Raw genomic sequence first — 20,669 nt, 5'->3', positions numbered from 1 at the left:
GACACTTCGACTGAGCCAGTTCCAGGGAGGGAGGGGGAGCCGGCCGTCTCTCCTCACCTTGCACTGCTCTGCCTCCGTCCGAAGAACTTCTGTGGAGGCGGAGCCCTCCCTCAGAAACAGACCCAGAGTGTCCTTCTCCAGGCACATGTCCCGAATGGCCCTAGCCGTCTTCCCAGTCTCCTTCCGGGAGTGGACAAACACCAGCACCTAAGCAGAAACCAGGTTTGGCACAGTCAAGACACAGCTCGCACAGCACCAGCAGCAAGACGCAGAGCTGCAGTGGCATAAGCGAAGCCGCGGGCCTGAGGAGGAGCCACGGCAGGAATGTACTGGCTCAGAAGCCTCGTCATGGCTGTAAGACCCTAAGAGAATGAACCACCCAGTGCAGTGAGAGTCCTGCGCTAGGAAACCTAACTAACTGCAAGCAACATCGTTAACAGCAAGTTTACACACAGTGAGAACGCACACTCAGGAATCTCAAGTAAGAATTTGTGTGCAGGCACCTGGTAAGATTCAAAGCCACTTGAAGCATGTGTCTGCAAAGTAACAGCTAAAATATTCATGACATGACAGGCACTACCCTTTATACAAACACGTTATAAATTCAATTTCTTTAACGGTCAGGATGACACAAGCACCATTTTGTAGGAAATACAGTCCTCCAAGTATTTAGTGCCAAGAAAAGATTTGCCTCTTCACTAAATTCATCTCCTCGCCTAAATGCAATGCTTTTTATCAGACAAAAACAAATACATAACCTGTTATTTTTCCTTAGTTTTTAGTCTTCGTTAATATGCCTAAAGTCAGTTTGCAATTAAAAAATTACATCCTACTTTCTAGTAAAATGCTCCCTCCACTACTGACTTTCATCCTCATTTTTACTGTTACACTTTTAGTATAAGCCGCCCAGATCTGTTTGGAAGGACCCTGGGTCATGCAGAGAGACAGACTGATTATCTGCACCTGGGGACTTCTTTTCTGGGAGATTTTAGACTATAAATTCAATTTCGTTAATGGCTCATAGCACGAGTCATATTACCTGTGTCATCTAAGTTATATCATCTTGGCACTAAACTGTCTGAAAAGTCTGAGCACAGGTATTGGTAGTTGGTAGTTTTGGAAAAAATTGAGCATTTCTTCCAGGTTGTCAAATTTATGTGCAAATGTGTTCAGAGTATTCCTTTATTTGCTTTCAATGGCAACAGCTTGGGTAATATCCCATTTCATTTCTGATATTGGTGATTTGTGTTATGTCTTCTCCCTTTATCTTTGTCAACTTTGTCTAATTATCAGTAAATCAAGAATTTGAAAGAACAGAATTCAAAAAATGGTAAGAAACTACGCACAGACCTGATTTTTCCCCGCATGTTCCATGATCTTCTCATAGACTATTTCATTCATGATCTGGAAACGCTTGATAGCCTTTTTCTCTGTGATGCCTACGTAGGTCTGTTCCAGAGGCACTGGGCGGAAGCTAGAAGTCCAACAGTTAGACAAATGAGGCTTTGGGCACAAAATATTGAGAAAATAAATGGTCCTCTTCACTGCCCAGGAGCACCTGGTTACACCACATCAAAATCCAAAGGCCCTTCCTAAACCTAAACCAACAGAGCTCCTTGGCAAAGGGAACATACGACAGGAATGTCACCTGGCTAACCTCCCCCCACCTCTTCTCATACCTGTTGTCAAAGTAGAAGAGGCCCTTGGCAGGATCAACACGCAGAAATGTGGCCACATCTTCGTAGTTGGGGAGGGTGGCACTCAGCCCAATGAGTCTGACTTCCTCTTGGGTCATCTCAATGTTTCGGATGGCCCTGGCCACCAAAGCTTCCAAGACAGGACCTCTGTCATCATGGAGGAGGTGGATCTCATCCTGAGAAAGGAGAGAGAAATCGCCTCTAGGACTAGAGAAATGGAGCCCTTTCCGGAGAGCAGTCGCATTTTGTAGGCACACACCCAGTATGCCAAATACAGACAAGAAAGGGGATCTCAAGCTGGATAAAGCAGTGTTGAAACAAAATCCACCATGAAACACCCCCAGAAATAACACGCTCTCCCATGAGCTACTTTGCTACCGTTCAGTGAAACGATGCTTTACCGCAAGGAAATCTGATACTTCAGGTAAAGTGGTTCATAACTTCACTCAAAGATGTATTTCTTTACTGCAAATGAAGCTTCTGATCAAACCACATTTATATCAAATAAGACTTCACCTCTGGTGAGATTTCACCCTCACCAAGAACAAAAGATATTGTGCATCAAATGGTGGATCACAGGGCAGAGCTTCTTAAATTTCGGGTTGGACACAAACCAGCAGGGGACCTTATTAAAATCGCACTGTATTTCAGTAACTGTGGGATAGGGCAGAGTTTTTTTTTAATTTTTTTATTTACTTCAAAAGGGAGAGTAGAAACATCAATGATGATCGGCTGCCTCCTGCACGCCCCCTACTGGGGATAGAGCCCCCAACCCGGCCAAGTGCCCTTGACTGGAATCGAACAGGGGACCCTTCAGTCCACAGGCCAACGCTCTATCCACTGAGCCAAACCAGCTAGGGTGGGATTGTATTTCTATTAAGACTGAACAGCTGCCCTGACCAGTTTAGCTCAGTGGATAGAGTGTCGGCCTGAGGACTGAAGGGTCCCAATTTCGATTCCGATCAAGGGCATGTACCTTGGTTGCAGGCACATCCCCAGTAGGGGGTGTGCAGGAGGCAGCTGATCAATGTTTCTCTCTCATCGATGTCTGTAACCCTCTAGCCCTCTCCCTTCCTCTCTGTAAGAAATCAATAAAAATATTTTTTTAAAAAAACAAAAAAAGACTGAACAGCAAGGCTCCAAAGCAGGAGTCGGCAAACTTTTCCTTAAAGGGCCAGATAGTCAATACTTCAGGCTTATGGGCCACACTCCGTGACAAATATTCAATTCAATCATGGCAGTGCAAAAGCAGCTGTAAACAGTAGCTAAACAATAGGTAAGGCTGTGTTCCAACAAAAACCAGCAGCCAAAGCTTGCCGGCCCTCGTCTGGATCAATGAACATCACATGAGCCCTCCTTTCTGCTTTCCCAGACAACATAAACTACACTCACACTCAAGCATTGGTCCTGGGTGCTTTGGCTTCTATGGAACATAACGTCCTGACTCCCCACTCATTCCCTCTGGAAATGGGCTATTTGTTTATAAAGTTCTTGGATGTTCTGGGAGGAAACAATTAGTTTTTCGTTTGCCTGTTTACATCTCTCTCAGAATATTTCAGACATAAAAAAAGATATAAAGAATAATATGGCAATCTCTGTGCACCTACTGGGAAATTCTCACTGAAGTGCAGACTGTCATTTAATGGTAAAAGCAATGCTGACAACAGGGGTCATTACAAAGGCCAGTGACTGGAGACAAGTTCCTGGACCAGACTAGTCTCTGCACCCCAACAAGTGCCCCCTGCTTACCAGAATGATGAGCCGCACAAGCTGGGTGTAGGTACGCTCCCCACCCTTGCGGGTAATGATGTCCCACTTCTCAGGGGTGCAGACAATGATCTGAGTGGCACTGATCTCCTCCTTGCACAGCTGGTGGTCGCCAGTCAGTTCTGCAACAGTAATGCCGTATGTGGCCAGGCGCTGGTGGAGGAAAAGCAGGTCAGGCAACAATGCTTTCAGGGGGCCTTGACACCAAACTGTCTAAGAAGTCTGAGCACAGGGCATTGGCAGGAGGTTCAACCCAACAGGGAAACAGCAGGTGAATTAGATCGACCTAGGAACAAATCCAAGTTTACACTTGGGCAAACGAAGCCAAGGCTCTCTGGGAGCTCCGCACACAAGGGGGAAATGGAAACGTGCAGATCACAGGACCTGGTCTAGCAGCAGCAGGTCTTTATCAACCCCAGCCACATGAGGGCCACAGAGCTGCTCCAACAGCGCCCAGAACTGGAGAAAACTGCTATGCAGAGGGTGACAGAAAGACGACACACCCTTGTAAAGGCCAGAACGGGTCAAGGACATCCTTGTTCAGAAACACTCTGTACTTGAGTCAAGTACCACCTTTGAAGTGGAAACACCATCTGAGGCACTGCAGAGACGCCCTGATACAGGAAGCAGTGACGCGCCAGGCCCCCTGCCCTGTGACGCTGCAGACAGCATCTTCTGGAGGAGCCCCACTCTTACCTTCCCAAAGCTGCCCACCATCTCCTGCACCAGGGAGCGCATCGGGGCGATGTAGATGATCTTGAAGTTGTCCACGTTGATAGTGCCGTCCGGGTTAATGTGCTTCCCGATCTCGCGGAGCATGCACATCAGGGCCACGTTGGTCTTCCCAGCACCCTGAGACAGAGGCCAGGGATGAGGAGGCCCGTTTACTAACTCCTGTGGACTTACCACCAAAACAGACTAGAGCACATCCAAAAATTTTATTCAACCATTTAACATCTCTCCAATCCAAGAATGAAGAAGTGGGGGTATAGGTGGAGATGAACCCTCTTGCCACCAAAAATAGACACCAGCCGATACCGGTTTGGCTCAGTGGATAGAGCGTCGGCCTGCGGACTGAAAGGTCCCAGGTTCGATTCCGGTCAAGGGCATGTACCTGGGTTGCGGGCATATCCCCAGTGGGAGATGTGCAGGAGGCGGCTGATCGATGTTTCTCTCTCATCGATGTTTCTAACTCTCTATCTCTCTCCCTTCCTCTCTGTAAAAAATCAATAAAACATACACCACATTCCACAAGAAAGCGGCAGCAGGCAGTACAGTACTTACAGTGGGGGCGCACAGTAGCAGGTTCTCGTCTGTCTCCAGGGCGGCCCGATAGAGCTTACTCTGGATCCGGTTCAGCGTCTTGAAGCCCTCAAATCCAGCCTGGGCGTACTTGGGCAGCTTCTCCACCGGAAGCAGTTGCTGAAAGAAAGGTATTCCTACTGAACTGGCAGCACCCGAGCAGGCCGTGTTCTCGCGGGGTCTCCAGGACTACGTCTCCGGGCAAGCTCCCTATGCACTCCCCACTGAAGGCTAGACCAGAGGGGTCAGTATTGTCCCCTGGGCTCAAAATCAGAATGGAAAAGCTTCCACTTCCGGAGTAAACTGTCTACGAGACAAGGCCACATGGGGTCAATGGGCTGAAACCCAAATGGGAAGGGAGGTGAGCGGAGGAGAAAACCGAGAGAAGCAAGGAACTCACTTCCTCGGAGCCGAAGGGCTTGGGCTTCAGAGCAGGCACGTGCACCTCTTCGTAGCCTTTGCGCTGGCGCCGGAAGGACCCATCCGGAAGCTGACAGCGTTTGTTGGCCATGAAGTGGCTCCCTTGGGTAAAAACCAGGTCCTCCAAGTCCAGAACCTGCCTCGGAGCCAATGCCTGGCAGCAGGAAAAACAGAAATACAAAGTGAGGAGGCCAACCAAATGAGCTCCCACCCACCACAGCCTTGGAAAGGGCCGAACACCGACCTCCCCGCCCTGATCCAGATCCATGGTTTCCAGATCAGTGTCCATGCGGGACTGCCGCACGCGCTCCCTCCGGGACCGCTCCTCCTGCAGTGAGGAAAGAGAAAAAGGTCGGTGATTTATGACCACTCCAGGTTCGTGTCCTTCTCAGTCTCTCCTTAGCTGAGCTTGACTCATGGGTGCTGACCAGCAAATCCCAAAACAGAAAGACAGCCCTTTCTGTTCAGATACCTGCCCCGGGGGCCACCAGATGATGAAAGCAAGAAACAGCTTTAAAGCAGCAATACATAATGCACCAACAGGAAAGGGCCTGCAGTCCTGGTCTCCCAACCACACCAATGTGAATTTGTCAGTTCTAATCTGTACCACTGACAAACCTCAAAACATTTAGATAAATACTTTACTTCTTCATCTTCCAGTTAGTATGCATTTAGCTTTATGCTGCAATCTTCTAACTGATGTCTCTTTTCCAAAGCAAACACCCTAGCCCCGGACTCAGACAGAAAAGCCAGCCCAGCCCTTACCCGGATCAGATCCTCCTTCTCCGTCTCGTGAAGTTGGTAGAGGAACTTAGATAACTCTGGATCAGCTTCCATCTTTCCCATGATCCTTTCCTTTTCAGCTTCACTCTGTGCACTGGCCAGCAAGGTGCAATATAAAACTGTCAACAGCAAAAGTAGAAGAGAAGGTGAGAGGCAGTGAATAAAATCAACCTTCAACCTTGGGGTATTAGGGAAAATGAACGAAACACATGCTGAAGCTATGAAAACAACAGCCTCATGACACACGTGCACACGCACTACAGAAGGGCCACTGTGACTCACTCATCATCCTGTGCTGCCGGAGCACTTTAATAAAATCGAAAGTATTGAAACCGAGCAGGAGCACCAGCTGGTTCTCACACTCCCGGTCATCACTGGCCGTCTGCAGAGAAGGAAACACCAGGATTAAAGGCGCAGACATCTGCTCCATACACTGTCCACCCCCTAAGATACACTAAATGCAAAAATATGACCTTGGCCATACCTTTAAGATTTCCAACACTTCGTCTGCCTTCTTCTGCGATACAATGGCATCATCATAGAAGCGACTGAGCTGCCGCTGCAGCCAAAACGCATCAATGTCCCGAGGGTGCAAATCCTTCTTCTTAGAACTCATCAGTTCACCAGAGGCTACAAGCTGCACAAGTAACAGGCATTGAGCTCCCACGACTGTCTGCCCCAACTACTTTCTCATCATCCTGCAAAGCAGCTCTACTAGCCACCCGTAGCCCACCTCTGGAAAGTGAGCTGTCCAGGAGAAAGAAAAGTCTGCTAACCTGAATTTGAGAACACACCAAACTCATCAACATATCTCATCCACACATGCCCTTGCGAGGGAGGACGACTGACTAAAATCAAATAAGGAAACCAAGACACTAAATGTTTATTACGGCCCACACTATAAAAAAGGAGCTCAAGCCCGGCTGGTGTGGCCCAGTGGTTGAGCATCGACCAGGAACCAAGAGGTCGCCTTCGATTCCTGGTCGGAGCACATGTCCAGGTTGCAGGCTCAATCCCTAGTAGGGGGAGTGTAGGAGGCAGCTGATCGATGTTTCTCTCTCATCAATGTTTCTATCTCTCTATCCCTCTCCCTTCCTCTCTCTAAAAAAACAAATCGATTAAATAAAAAGGGAGCTCAGTAACTGGTGTAACAGGACCTTGGTACGGGAAAGGACTGGCCTGCAGCAGTGGGCAAGGGCAGACTGTACTCACATTAGCTGAGAGGGTGCAGCGCACCACAGCCTCATCCCCTTCCATGTCATCATCGGACGCCTCTTCTCGAACCTCCCCGTACACATCTTCATCGCCTTCCTGTGGAAAGAGCCGAAACCCAACCCATGATTTGGAGCTGATTCTGACATCACCACAGAACCTCTCAGGAGTCACTTAAGATTGGTTAGCACAACTGGGACCAGGTCCAGCCTTATCCGGAGTACATTTAATGGAATAACCTCAGTACACAAGTACTCTAAGTCCTTGTGCCATGGCTTCCTAAGGTGTGTCTACTCTCTTTTCTGCTTTGTCCACAAAGGCAACCAACTGGACCCCCATCTCTCATAAACACACAATCAGTATATGTAAAAAAGAGCTAGCAACTAGCAGGACAAGCTCTGCAGAAGCATGCTGGAACCCAGAAGTGCAGACCACACTTGGCTTGCTCACCAGTCTTTACTCACACACTAGCTCACACTACTCTGTGGACTCAGCACAGTATTATGTTTAAAGCAGGCACTTAATAATAAGTATATGTTAGGTAAGTGAGTTCTACAAGCAAAGCATTCTTTCAGGTCCTTGCTACTTAAACTCTGAAATTCTATTACTTGTACTGCAGGAAGAGGCTCAGCAGTCAACTATTTCACTCCATCACATTGATAGCGAAGCTGAAGCAAAATGACCTGCCCAAGATACAGGACCAAAATTCAGACCTCCTGACTCCCAGCTTGGAGCTCTGACTCTTCTGTGCTGCCCCTTCTTCCTATCCTAGAATATGATATTCCAAGGCCAGCATTTTCCCTTCATGAGCCAAATTCAACCACTGAGAATTTTAGGGCAACTTTTCAAAGATTCTGAAGAGCCCCCTTGTTTCTGTTTAATTATAGTCAAGCAAATATGATTAGGTCATAAACCTTAGTGGCTGCTGCAACCGTTACTTAAAACAACCATACAAAACATGCCCATGCTCTTGGGCAAATGTACATCTTTTGAAACTGGCAGTAGGACATAGCACTGACCAGAGGGACATTATCACAATAAGATTAAAATGTGGCAGCATACTCCTTCAGTATATTTTTCTTTTTGCTGATGCACTTAGTTTATTTTACATTACTGCATTGATTTATAAGATTAATTTGCTTTATAAAACCTGAAGAGGATAATTTCAAAAAAGAAGAAGAAACTAGGTCCATTTGTTTTACACTCACCTCCTCATCAGACTCAAACTGTACATTCACACCATAGGTCTCATCAATGTTGTCATCTGAAACAAGGAGGAATTAGAGAAACAGGTAATGAAATGAGGCACTACAAAGCACATTTTCTCCCCAAATACCTGACTTGCCTCTCCTCAGGACAGATCTCAGTTCTAAGGACTCACAGACACTTAAGGATCAACATAAGAGAGCCATCTGCACTGCCACCAATGAGGCCTCCTCTGACCAGCCAACCTTGGATGTGACCCTTCTCTGCTTGCTCAACCACTTGAGTTCCCCAGGCTCTGCCCAATTTCCCCCCATCCTATATAAGAAAACCCTAATATGCAAATCAACCAAACAGCAGAACGACCAGTCACTATGATGTGCACTGACCACCAGGGGGCAGAAGCTCAACGCAGGAGCTGCCCCCTGGTGGTCAGTGCGCTCCCACAGGGGAAGCACCGCTCAGCCAGAAGCCAAGCTCCTGGCGAGCCCAGCTGCAGTAGTGGGAGCCTCCCACCTCCACAGCAGGTGGACATCCCCCAAGGGGTCCCTGAATGTGAGAGTTCACCCTCACCACCACCACCACCACCACCACCACCACCACCACCACCTCCCAGTGCACAAATGTCGTGCACCAGGCCTCTAGTGTTCTATACAATAAAAGGGTCCAGAGCAAGAAATGGGTTCTGTTGTAGGGATTCTGGTATCCATCAATCATAAATCCTCAAAAACACCAAACAGGTTATGGGAACTGACACATCCAGGTGTTTTAAATGACTGGAGCTAGGTCACATTTAGGGGTCATCAAGCAATCTGTTAATATGAGCAGGACATAATAAGCTCAGTTACCCATATTCTGGATTTCCTTGTCTCCGCCATAGTCTGTGATCTTCTTGCCCAAGTTCACCAGCACATGATATCTGGTATCATCTGTCTGCCCCAGCAACAGGTCAATCTCCTTTCTCCTTTCCTTGTCACGAAGCTTTTCATTCTTTAGGACAGCTAGAACTTCATCAGCTGCCCCACAAAGAATATCACGTGGCTGGTTGTAAAAAAAAACAATAAAAACATTTAGAACAAGGAGATGCTGCACTGCACAGTCCAGCTTTATGTGATAACTAGACTTGAAGAGTCACACCCCTTTAAAACCTGTATAGGAGATTCTGATCAGTTTCATTAACGTTAATAAAAAATGTCACCGGTGCCCGCCAGTGTGGCTCAGTGGTTGAGCGTCAAACCGTAAACAAAGAGGTCATGGTTCAATTCCCAGTCAGGGCACAGGCTTGGGTTGTGGGCTTGATAACCAGTAGGGGGCGTGCAAGAGGCAGCCAATCCATTATTATCTCTCATCATTGATATTTAAATCTTTCTCCAGCTTTCCCTTCCTCTCGGAAATCATTAAAAATATATTTAAATAAAAAATGCTAGCCCTGACCGGTTTGGCTTGGTGGATAGAGCGTCAGACTGAGGGGTCCCATGTTTGATTCCGGTCAAGGGCATGTACCTTGGTTGCGGGCACATCCCCAGTAGGGGGTGTGCAGGAGGCGGCTGATCGATGTTTCTCTCTCATCAATGTTTCTAACTCTCTATCCCTCTCCTTTCCTCACTGTAAAAAAATCAGTAAAATATATTTTAAAAAATGCTAGTCACACAATTGAAGGAAACCTAACCTTTTAAAAAGATTAGGTAGGCAGTCTTAGGAAGCAGGACACGACTTCCACTAGTCTGCCACGTTTCTCCAGACGGGCAGAGGCACTCTAGTCTTCCTCTAGCCCGCCAAACTTTGGGTAATTCTGTCCTCACCTCCTCTAGCACCTGCCTCACCAGAGCCTCTCTGAGGCTCATGAAGGTCCTGAATCTCACCACACATACAGTGGGGTTAAGAGCAGATTCTGGACACTGACTACGGGCTCTCCTTATGGCTCTGCAAATACAACCTTTGTGACCTGGGAAAATTATGTAACTATTCTTTGCCTCACAGCTCTCCTCTATAAAACTGAAAACGAGTGTCAGCAGCACCTAATCATAGAGCTAACATGAGGACTGTAAGACAGAAGACATGCAAAGTACTATCCCATATAAAGTCTCAACAAACTGGCACGGCCCACAGAGGGACACCCACAGACAAGGTTCTGCAGACAAGGCTCTTCTGGCTCCTTCCAGCTGTGACTCCCTCCCTCTCCAAAACCATGACTTCACCCTCTGGCTGCCTCACCTGGTCCCCAAGGGCAGCCTGGATGAAGCTGAGCAGCACTTCGTAAGTCTCCCGGGTTTCTTTGGTTTTGGGCTTATAGATGATGCCCACCATCTCATCGATGCCCTCCGAGAGCAGAGTGTACCCCTTCATCTTGTTGATGTCGTGCCGGTCCTCGTCACGCTTCCTTCGCCTAACGGACACACAGTGTGATGGTGAACAGGCAGAACCTTCCCTCCCAAAGGCAACACTAAATCAGGCCCCACTCCTCTCCCTCAGCTCCATGGAGCACAGGTAATATCTTAGAACATGAATCTGTACCTCAGTAAGTCATCCCCTTAGTCACTTGCAGGAGTTACTTCTTTATAGGAACACAGTAACTAACACAAAGAGAGTCCACTATCATTCTCTCTCTAGAAGCATTAACTGTTACAATGAGACATCCTCTCATTCATTTAAAAAACACAACTCTTTTCATTTTGTATGACATTATAAAATTAGCAGAGCAACGGTAGCTCCAAAGGAATCTACTGCCACTGAGTCCCAACAAATTAGAATGGGTAAAGAAGTCATGTTTTGCAAAGTGGAAGACCAATAACGCATTAACTTATTTCAAACTTAACTACTTTAATCAAAACTGAGCCTACAAATTTTTGAGACTTCATGGGAGGAGAAAAAACAGATGATCAGGGGTGAGATGGAGTTGAATGAGTTTTTAAGTTCAAAACATTTCCTCCAAAAAGTAAAAAATAACAAAAAAACCTGTCACTTATACCATGGATGCTTGAATATTAATTTATAAACTTTATAACAAAAGTAGGAAATGGGCAACAGCAGAAGGAAGTAGGGGTGGGAAGTTAGTAATGGAAGAAAAAATGTTACTGCGACAAGGGAATAGCAAGGGTCTTGAAAATATCAGAAAGAAAATTAAAATCTCTCTATGGACCAAAAAAGCCCACGTTAGAAAAAGGTCAAGTTGAACTCCACCCCACCCATACGGAGGTCAGTGTCCTGTCAGCACCAGCAAAGGCCATGGCCTCAGCCTTTGGATTGTAAATTGGTGACTAAAGCTCCAAGCAGCCCTGTTCCTGACGGTGGCAGTGATGGTGGGACTAGTACCAGCCGGTCCCCCTCCCACAGTGGCACAGGTGCAGGAGCCAGACGGCCCACCACCCACCAAGACTTCTACTGGCTGTGCTCCTTCTTGGCCTGAGGTACCTCGGGATGCTATGCTAAAGGTTACTCCTTTGCGTGGAATAAAGGTTTTATTACAAGCTCACATTCACCATTACAAACACAGGAATATTTTCTATATTGCGTGCCGTTCCCAAAAGAAGGGATACCTTGGATTGTACAAATTTTAGGAAGCCCTGTCCAGCATTGATCAATGGTTAGAGCATGGGCCTGCACACTGGAGGGTTGCGGGTTTGATTCTGTCAAGGGCACATACCTGAGTTGCAGGGTTTTGTTTTTTTTTTTAATATATATATTTTATTGATTTTTTACAGAGAGGAGGGGAGAGGGATAGAGAGTTAGAAAGATCGATGAGAGAGAAACATCGATCAGCTAGCTGCCTCTTGCACACCCCCTACTGGGGATGTGCCCGCAACCAAGGTACATGCCCTTGACCGGAATCGAACCTGGGACCCTTGAGTCCGCAGGCCGACGCTCTATCCACTGAGCCAAACAGGTTAGGGCTGAGTTGCAGGTTTGATTCTTGTGCCTCCTCCTCTCCCCCGCAACCCCAGTCAGGGTGCATGTGGGAGGCAACCAATCCACATTGTTCTCTCTCTCTCTCTCTCTCTCTCTCTCTGTGCGTGTGGGAGGCCAACAACCCATCTTGCTCTCTCTCTCTCTCTCTCTGTGCGTGTGGGAGGCCAACAACCCATCTTGCTCTCTCTCTCTCTCTCTCTGTGCGTGTGGGAGGCCAACAACCCATCTTGCTCTCTCTCTCTCTCTCTCTGTGCGTGTGGGAGGCCAACAACCCATCTTGCTCTCTCTCTCTCTCTCTCGGTGCATGTGGGAGGCACCCAATCCACATTGTTCTCTCTCTCTCTCTCTCCTCCCCACTTCTTTCCACTCTCTCTAAAAATCAATGAAAAAATAGCCTTACTCCTTTGGTGAGGATAAATAAGTAAAGAATTTTAGGAAATGGTACGATGATAATTTGAATCTTTCTCTATGGTGCAATCCAGTTTATGGCATTTGAGCATTATAAACATTAATTACTACAAATCTGGGAATTTCTGGTTATGTGTACAGATCAATGGCTGGATCCATGGCGGGTATGACAGCATACCTTCTTGACATGGTTAGAGTACACCCAGAATTCCAGGTGAAAGAGGAATACACACAGCATATGCATGCACTCAAAACAATGTATGCAAAGGAAGGCAGTTTCCTTGGATTGTAGAGGCCTGAGGCCTACTATATTAGGATTGGCTCCATATGCAGTTGCTTCACTTTTTACTTTTGTACCTTAAAGAGTGTTGGGCTTTCCCATGCATGTACCCTTCTTGGCAGACCTTCATCAGACAATCCTAATGTTTGTTTTGAAAACTCACATAAACTTTCCTGTGGTGGCGCTGCTGGAGCAATAGCACAGACAATATCCTACTCATTTGATGTCGCTCATAGGCGAGTGCCATTAGGAACTATTCTTCCAGAATTTGAAAAGTACCTTACCATGCCGGAGACTATGAAATACGCCTATGGACACCATGGAACTGGAAAAGGATTATATCATGGTTTATCTCTGAACTGTATTCGCTGCATTCCCTCTCAAGCAGAGGCTTTTACAACAACATATGAACTTATGAAGCAACTTTTTCACTTCAGCTGAAAAAAATTTTCTTTCCTTAATAAACTTTTAGAGGGAGAAATAAAATGTTACTTTTTTAAAAAATATATATTTTATTGACTTTTTAGAGAGGAAGGGAGAGGGATAGAGTAAGAAACATCAATGAGAGAGAAACATCGATCAGCTGCCTCCTGCACACTCCCTACTGGGGATGTGCCTGCAACCAAGGTACATGCTTGACTGGACCTTCTGATGCCAAAAGCTACACCATACAACATTGGGAAAAAAATCCTAAACTGATGCTACCTAATCAATTAGATCAGTGGTCGGCAAACTCATTAGTCAACAGAGCCAAATATCAACAGTACAACAACTGAAATTTCTTTCAGAGCCAAATTTTTTAAACTTAAACATATACGTAGGTACATTGTTAATTACTTAATTAGGGTACTCCTAAGGCTTAGGAAGAGCCACACTCAAGGGGCCAAAGAGCCACACGTGGCTCGCGAGCCGCAGTTTGCCGACCACAGAATTAGGTTATTTGAAACCATTCAAAAGTGTTATTTGGACACAGAAGTAACTTAAAATGGGATTCAAGAAGTTGCCATTAGCTTTATCATGCTGTCCCAAGCTTTTCATTGTAATCATGACTTTCAAAGACTCTAATATTGATCATTATTATTGTAACAAACTTTGCAGCAGCATGACAAGAACTGAACTTTTAAGTTATATAAGCCATAGCTTAGAAGCCAGCATTGAAATAGTATTCTTATTTCTCTTCTTAAAATTCTGCTCCACTGCCCGCTGGTGTGGCTCAGTGGTCGAGCATCAAACTATGAACCAGGAGGTCACAGTTCGATTCCTGGTCAGGGCATATGCCCAGGTTAGGGGCTTCATCCCCAGTAGGGGGTGTGCAGGAGGCAGCTGATGGATGATTCTCTCTCGTCACTGATGTTTCTATCTCTCTCTTCCTCTCTCTGAAATCAATTTTAAAAGAAATTCTGCTCCACTGAATAAAAGGACACTTTTTCTCTTTTCAAAAAAATAAATGCTGTATTTAAAAAGTAGTCAAATAGAGACTCATCAATAAATGAAGAATTTTCAGGTATTGGTCAAGTGTCATTCCCATATACACACACAAAAAAGTTATTCCTAGTAAATAGTAAATACTGACTATCTGCTCTCAAAATAGATTAGCATTGTAGATTTGTTTTGTTAGATTGTTTGGTGCATACTAGAAAATGTATTTAATTAGACTGTGAAACATCCATTAATAAAGATGGAAAGGTCAAAGACTTTCTAAAGTATTGTCATAATACATCAACCAGCACTTCCATGTAAAATAATTTTAGTGCAATATAAACTTAAGTAGAAATGTAAAAATGGTTTGAATCGGCCAGGCCAGAGTGGCTCAGTTGGATGATCGTCATCCTATGCACGGAGAAGTTGCCAGTTCGATTCCTGGTCAGGGCACATACCTAGGTTGCAGATTCAATCCGCAGATACGGCTTGTACAGAAGGCAACAGATCGGTGTTTCTCTCTCACATGGAGTCTGTCTGTCTGTCTATCTAAGCATGTACTCAAGTGAAGAGTAAAAATAAGTAATGATTTGAATTGTTATCCTTAATATTAAAGTGGTTTAAAATGTAAGAATTTCATGTATTATTTTTAGAGTACTTGTATGTTTTAATATAAGCATGATAGAAATGGGAGAGGGACAGTTATGGTTTTATCCTCAGACATAGTGATTTGTATGAGCATAACCAATGGACACAGACAGCAGGGGGGTGAGGGCATGTGCTGAGGGGTGGGAGCAGCCAGGGAGAGGTAAATGGGGGAAAAGGGAGACTCATGTATTACTTTAAACAATAAACAATTTAAATTTTAAAAATAAATAAAATGTGTAAAATGAAAAAAAAAGTAATTTATAGAATTGATGTAATTTTTAAGACATTAGAAAACTAAGTTCAAAGTGTTATTTCTGCTTGGATTTTTATTTTTGCATAAAAGATTTCTTGTCACACCTTGGTAAAAATTAGATGAACTGGTTTCATTTTCAAAGTCTTTACTTTAAAATAACTATGCATCTTTGTTTTGTAAGTGTATATGCAGGCAGAAATACATATGTTTCTAAAACTATTTTGTATATTTTCATTTCTGGATTGCTCTGTAGCTAATATTGTTATCAGATGTCTAAAATAAGTATCTCAGTTATGTTATCAATAAAAAGGACAGCAAGCCCGGCCAGTGAGGCTCAGTGGTTGATCAATGAACCATGAACCAGGAGGTCACTGGTTTAATTCCTGGTCAGGGCACATGCCTGGGTTTCCAGCTCCATCCTTGATGGGGGACGTGCTGGAGGCAGCCAACGATGTTTCTCTCTCATCAATGCTTCTATCTCTCCATCCCTTCTCTAAAATAAAAACCTGTGTTTTTTTAAAAGGATGGCAAACTGGTACTGGCAGAATTACAGGCATATAGATCAATGGAATAGGACAGAGACCCCAGAAATCGACCCAAGCCATTACCCTCAATTAATATTTGACAAAGGAGGCAAAAACATACAATGGAGTCAACAGTCTCTTCAATTAGTATTGGAAAAATTGGACAGATACATGCAAAAAAATGAAACTAGACCATCAATTTACACCATACAAAAGAATAAACTCATAAACTCAAAATGGATAAAAGGCTTAAATATAAGTCGGGAAACAATAAAAATTCTAGAAGAAACCACAGGCAGCAAAATCTCAGACATCTCTCGTAGCAATATGTTTACAGATACACCTCCTAGGGCAGTGGTCGGCAAACCTCGGCTCACGAGCCACATGCAGCTCTTTGGCCCCTTGAGTGTGGCTCTTCCACAAAATACCATGTGCAGGCGCGCACGTACAATGCGAAGCTGACTTAAAACTTTAAGTAAAGTTTATTAAGTTAATTTTAGGGAACATTGTGGAGTGAAAGAAGATGTATTGTCGAGGATTGAGAAAGGTATGTTGAGATGGTCTGGACGTATAGAGAGGATGAACGAAAGGAGATAGACGAAACAAGTATACAAGACGAGTGTGGATGGGAGAGTTGGAAGGGGTCAACCTCAGCGAATGTACCTCAATCAGATTGAGGACATTTTTAGCAAAGGCCAGCTTAGGAGTACCCTAATTAAGTTAATAACAATGTACCTACCTATATAGTTTAAGTTTAAAAAATTGGCTCTCAAAAGAAATTTCAATCGTTGTACTGTTGATATTTGGCTCTGTTGACTAATGAGTTTGCCGACCACTGTCCTAGAGCAAAGGAATCTTAGAAGATAAATGAGACTATATCAAAGCAAAAAGCTTCTGCACAGCAAAAGAAACAATCGACAAAATGAAAAGGGAATCCACTGTATGGGAGAACATATTTAGCAATGATACATCTGATAAAGGGTTCATACCCAAAATATATAAGGAACTCATACAACTTAACAAAAGGAAGATAAACAATCCAATTTAAAAAATGAGCGAAGGACCTACTAAATAGACACTTCTTCAAAGTGGACACACAAACGGCCAAGACACACATGAAAAAATGGTCAAAGTCATTGATCATCATAGAGATGCAAATTAAAATGACAATGAGGTATCACCTCACACCTGTCAGAATGGCTACCATCAACAAATCAACAAATGACAGGTGCTGGCGGGCATGTGGAAAAAAGGGAGCCCTAATCCACTGCTGGTAGGAATGCAGGCTGGTCCAGCCATTATGGAAAACAGTATGGAGTTTCCTCAAAAAATTAATTATGGCCCTGACCGGTTTGGCTCAGTGGATAGAGCCTCAGCCTACGGACTGAGGGGTCCCGGATTCAATTCTGGTCAAGGGCATGCACCTTGGTTGCGGGCACATCCCCAGTGGGAGGTATGCAAGAGGCAGCTGATCAATGTTTCTCTCTCATCGATGTTTCAAACTCTCCATCCCTCTCCCTTCCTCTCTGTAAAAAATCAATAAAATATATTTTTTTAAAAAATTAAATATGGAACTGCCATTTGACCCAGTGATCCCACTTCTAGGAATATATCCTAAGAAAACTGAAACACCAATCAGAAAGAATGTATGCATTCCTATGTTCACAGCAGCAGAATTTACAATAGCTAAGATCTGGAAACAGCCCAAGTGCCCATCGGTAGATGAGTGGATAAAAAAAGCTGTGGTACATGGAATACTATGCAGCAGTAAAAAAGAAAAGAAAAATCTCTTACCCTTTGAGACGGCATGGAGGGACCACAAGAGTATCATGCTAAGTGAAATCAGTCAGAGAAAGGCAAGTACTACATGACCGCACACACATATGTGGAATCTAATTAACAGAATAAACTGATGAATGGAGTGGATCCAGAGACATGGAAGAATGAAACAGAGTGCAGAATCTCAGAGGGAAGGCAGGGGCACGTGGGTGGGTGGGTGGGTGGTAATCAACCAAAGACCTTGTATGCAGATACATAACCCATGGACACAGACAATAGGGTGGTAAAGGCCTGTGGCAGGCTGGAGGGGGTCAACGATGGAAAATAAGGGACATATGTAATACTTTCAATAATGAAGATAATAAACAAACAAATAAATAAAATTAGCAATGAACGGGGTTGGGTATGTGGAGTTTAAAATTTCAAATGTGATGACTTCTCCATTTACTCCTGGGGGCATTTTATGGCACAATGATTTTAATTGATCTTTTCACTAAAAAAATGACCTTTATATCCTCTTATTGTGCTGAAATCTTTTATATAACTCAGAATGACTTAAAATATTGAAATATTTATACAGCATAGTAAAGCAGACTCTAGAAAAGTGATATGTTTTGATAGCTCCTATGTATGTACATTTACCTACATGTCTATATCTACATCTGAGTCCGTATCCATATATGTATATGTAACCTTCCATGATTTAGAAGAGGGGTGGGGAACCTTTCTTCTGCCAGGGGGCCATTTGGATACTTATAACATCATTCTCAGGACATACAAAATTATCAACTTAAAAATTAGCTTGCGCCGAAACCGGTTTGGCTCAGTGGATAGAGCGTCGGCTTGCGGACTGAAAGGTCCCAGGTTTAATTCCGGTCAAGGGCATGTACCTGGGTTGCGGGCACATCCCCAGTAGGAGATGTGCAGGACGCAGCTGATTGATGTTTCTCTCTCATCGATGTTTCTAACTCTCTATCTCTCTCCCTTCCTCTCTGTAAAAAATCAATAAAATATATTTTTAAAAAAATTAGCTTGCTATGTTTGGTAAAAACATTTAATAAACTCACCCCTACTGCCTTGGCAGGGCCAGACCAAATGATTTTGCGGGCCTTATATAGCCCCAGGGCCAGATGTTCCCCACCTCTGATTTAGAGAATCATGGGAAGAAGAAACAGATCAAAGGTAAAAATGTCCTATGAATTTCTTCGGCACTACACAAATTAATTCTTTTCCTTTCTTAATGCATTTTGGATTCAGTACTGATGTGTACAGACTTCAACACTACAATCAAGGGTGCATTTGAAAAGTAATTTGTCCATATGTTCAAGAACTCTTGTTTGTAGGCTGCTGAAGACAACAGGGTTTTATTTTATTTTTTTATATAGCCAAAGACCATAGAGTTTACTTGATGCATTAACTGATTTTAGAGATTTTTCTCATATATATACCTGATTAAAAAACTGTATAGAGTGAGATGAACTGTACTATACCAAATATAAACTAACTTTTTGAGTAGTTTTGGTAGCAAACCAAAGCTCAAGGATTACTCAGGGTTTTAGCTGGTGTTTGCATAGGGTGATTTACATCTGATAAGGTGCAAACACCTTTTCCCACTTAAATCACTTTTTAAAAATTACTTAAAAGGGCATAAAGAAGGTGAATTCTGCCATCTTCCTTAAACTTCCTAAAATAAAGAAGGAAGAAAAAAGGACAGCAAATACTTTTTTAAATGTAATGGGATAAAAGTCTAAAAGTTGTTTGCCACTTCAGGGACACTTGTTATGGCCAAAGAACCGTCTAAATTCATGTTGTTTTTACCCTCACTATATTGTTTTAATGCCACCGATGTCTCATCCTGTACCCAGCAGTTCAGCAAAAATGCTGCTCAATTGCTCAAAGGAAGATGGTCTTTGCATCTGAAGAAAAATCATTTTCCCCTGGGTACTCACTTGGCTCTTCTTTCCTCCTGCATCTGTGGTTTGGTCCGTTGAGCCTTATCTCCCATCCGGGTGCCCTCCAGCTTCCCAACCAGGGATAGCACCTCTCCTGTGGGTTCATCCCGACGGGTGCGGTCAATGAGAGAACGGTCAGCTTGAAGGACAAGATTCGAGTTCTGAAACAGATCACAATATTATCAAAGCTCTGATGTGAGCAGGGCCAATTCCTACATCACAAGGATAATAACAAAGAAAGCAAAAATCAGAGCGACTAACCACTGATGATCACTAGTCGGAATAAAAAGATGTTTTCCTAGAGGAGAGCATCGTATAACAGCACGTGAGCAAAGGGCGAGCAAATCAGTAGACCGATGCGGCTCCTACCGCGGCCCCCACCCCACCCCTGGGAAAGTGCTGGGCATGCTGGGGTGACATCTTTATTGTCATTGTTACAAATTGAAGATAAAGCATAGTGATTAATCACAAAAACAATATGTAATTATATATGTGCTTTCCGATGGTCTTAGGCGACCCCTGTGAAAGGATCGTTCCACGCCCCCAAAGGGGTCGCGACCCACAGGTTGAGAACCGCTGTTAGGCCTTCAGGCCGAAACTGCCTTCCCCGGCCCCCGCCTCCCCACTGGGCTCGGAGCCGGAGTTCTCCACGAACCCCCCACGCACCGCTTTGTACTCGTACTGCAGGCTCCGGGCGGTCACATCCGCCATGGCGGCGGCTGCTCTGGGGCTCGGCGACCCGCTCCCCTAAACCGCACGCTCCGGAGGCCAGGCGCTCAGGGCTCTCCTCCCGCCAGACCAACGCAGGGAAGACGCTCCGGAGGCAAAGAGAAACGAGTTCCCTTCCGCTTCCGGGTCGCGCACCGGGAGGGCGGGAGGGTGTGTCTTTGGCGGGTGCCTGGCGTTGCGGGGGCCGTATTTCCGGTTCCGGTAGCCTGAGTCCGACCATCTCCTACCACTTCGGACGCAGGACCAATACTCTCCCCACCTCGAGCTCCGGCCTTCGACCCCCAGGACTCTTCACTTCAGGACAGATGCGGGCCTGCTTGCCCGTCTAGCCCAAGCACTTGCATTCCGGCCGCTGACTGGGATTATGCCGGCAGGGAAGGGTGCTAG

At 44.9% G+C, this 20,669-nt stretch overlaps 1 protein-coding gene and 1 pseudogene across 1 annotated transcript in view; one reads left to right on the top strand and one right to left on the bottom strand.

The window, feature by feature from the left end:
• The window catches only part of SNRNP200 (small nuclear ribonucleoprotein, U5 200kDa subunit), a 35,551-nt gene extending 15,161 nt beyond the window's left edge, over nucleotides 1–20,390 (bottom strand). Inside the window, exons 1-17 of the mRNA XM_006773083.2 lie at nucleotides 20,220–20,390; nucleotides 19,551–19,714; nucleotides 10,599–10,770; nucleotides 9,233–9,425; nucleotides 8,390–8,445; nucleotides 7,182–7,280; nucleotides 6,454–6,606; nucleotides 6,252–6,351; nucleotides 5,952–6,088; nucleotides 5,431–5,514; nucleotides 5,167–5,340; nucleotides 4,749–4,886; nucleotides 4,161–4,316; nucleotides 3,447–3,617; nucleotides 1,680–1,873; nucleotides 1,351–1,474; nucleotides 58–207 (exon numbers count right to left, since the gene is read on the bottom strand). Of these exons, the coding sequence (XP_006773146.1) occupies nucleotides 58–207; nucleotides 1,351–1,474; nucleotides 1,680–1,873; nucleotides 3,447–3,617; nucleotides 4,161–4,316; nucleotides 4,749–4,886; nucleotides 5,167–5,340; nucleotides 5,431–5,514; nucleotides 5,952–6,088; nucleotides 6,252–6,351; nucleotides 6,454–6,606; nucleotides 7,182–7,280; nucleotides 8,390–8,445; nucleotides 9,233–9,425; nucleotides 10,599–10,770; nucleotides 19,551–19,714; nucleotides 20,220–20,264 (2,310 nt within the window). The 5' untranslated portion in view covers nucleotides 20,265–20,390. The remainder of the gene's footprint in view (nucleotides 1–57; nucleotides 208–1,350; nucleotides 1,475–1,679; nucleotides 1,874–3,446; nucleotides 3,618–4,160; nucleotides 4,317–4,748; nucleotides 4,887–5,166; nucleotides 5,341–5,430; nucleotides 5,515–5,951; nucleotides 6,089–6,251; nucleotides 6,352–6,453; nucleotides 6,607–7,181; nucleotides 7,281–8,389; nucleotides 8,446–9,232; nucleotides 9,426–10,598; nucleotides 10,771–19,550; nucleotides 19,715–20,219) is intronic.
• Nucleotides 11,681–13,419, top strand: LOC102773288 (annotated as a pseudogene).
• Nucleotides 20,391–20,669: the final 279 nt, after the last annotated feature.

Source organism: Myotis davidii, unplaced genomic scaffold (genome assembly GCF_000327345.1).
Source record: "Myotis davidii unplaced genomic scaffold, ASM32734v1 scaffold1065, whole genome shotgun sequence".
Lineage (NCBI taxonomy): Eukaryota > Metazoa > Chordata > Mammalia > Chiroptera > Vespertilionidae > Myotis > Myotis davidii.
Note: the sequence above shows the minus strand (reverse complement) of the source record. Positions and strands in the feature narration are given on the sequence as shown.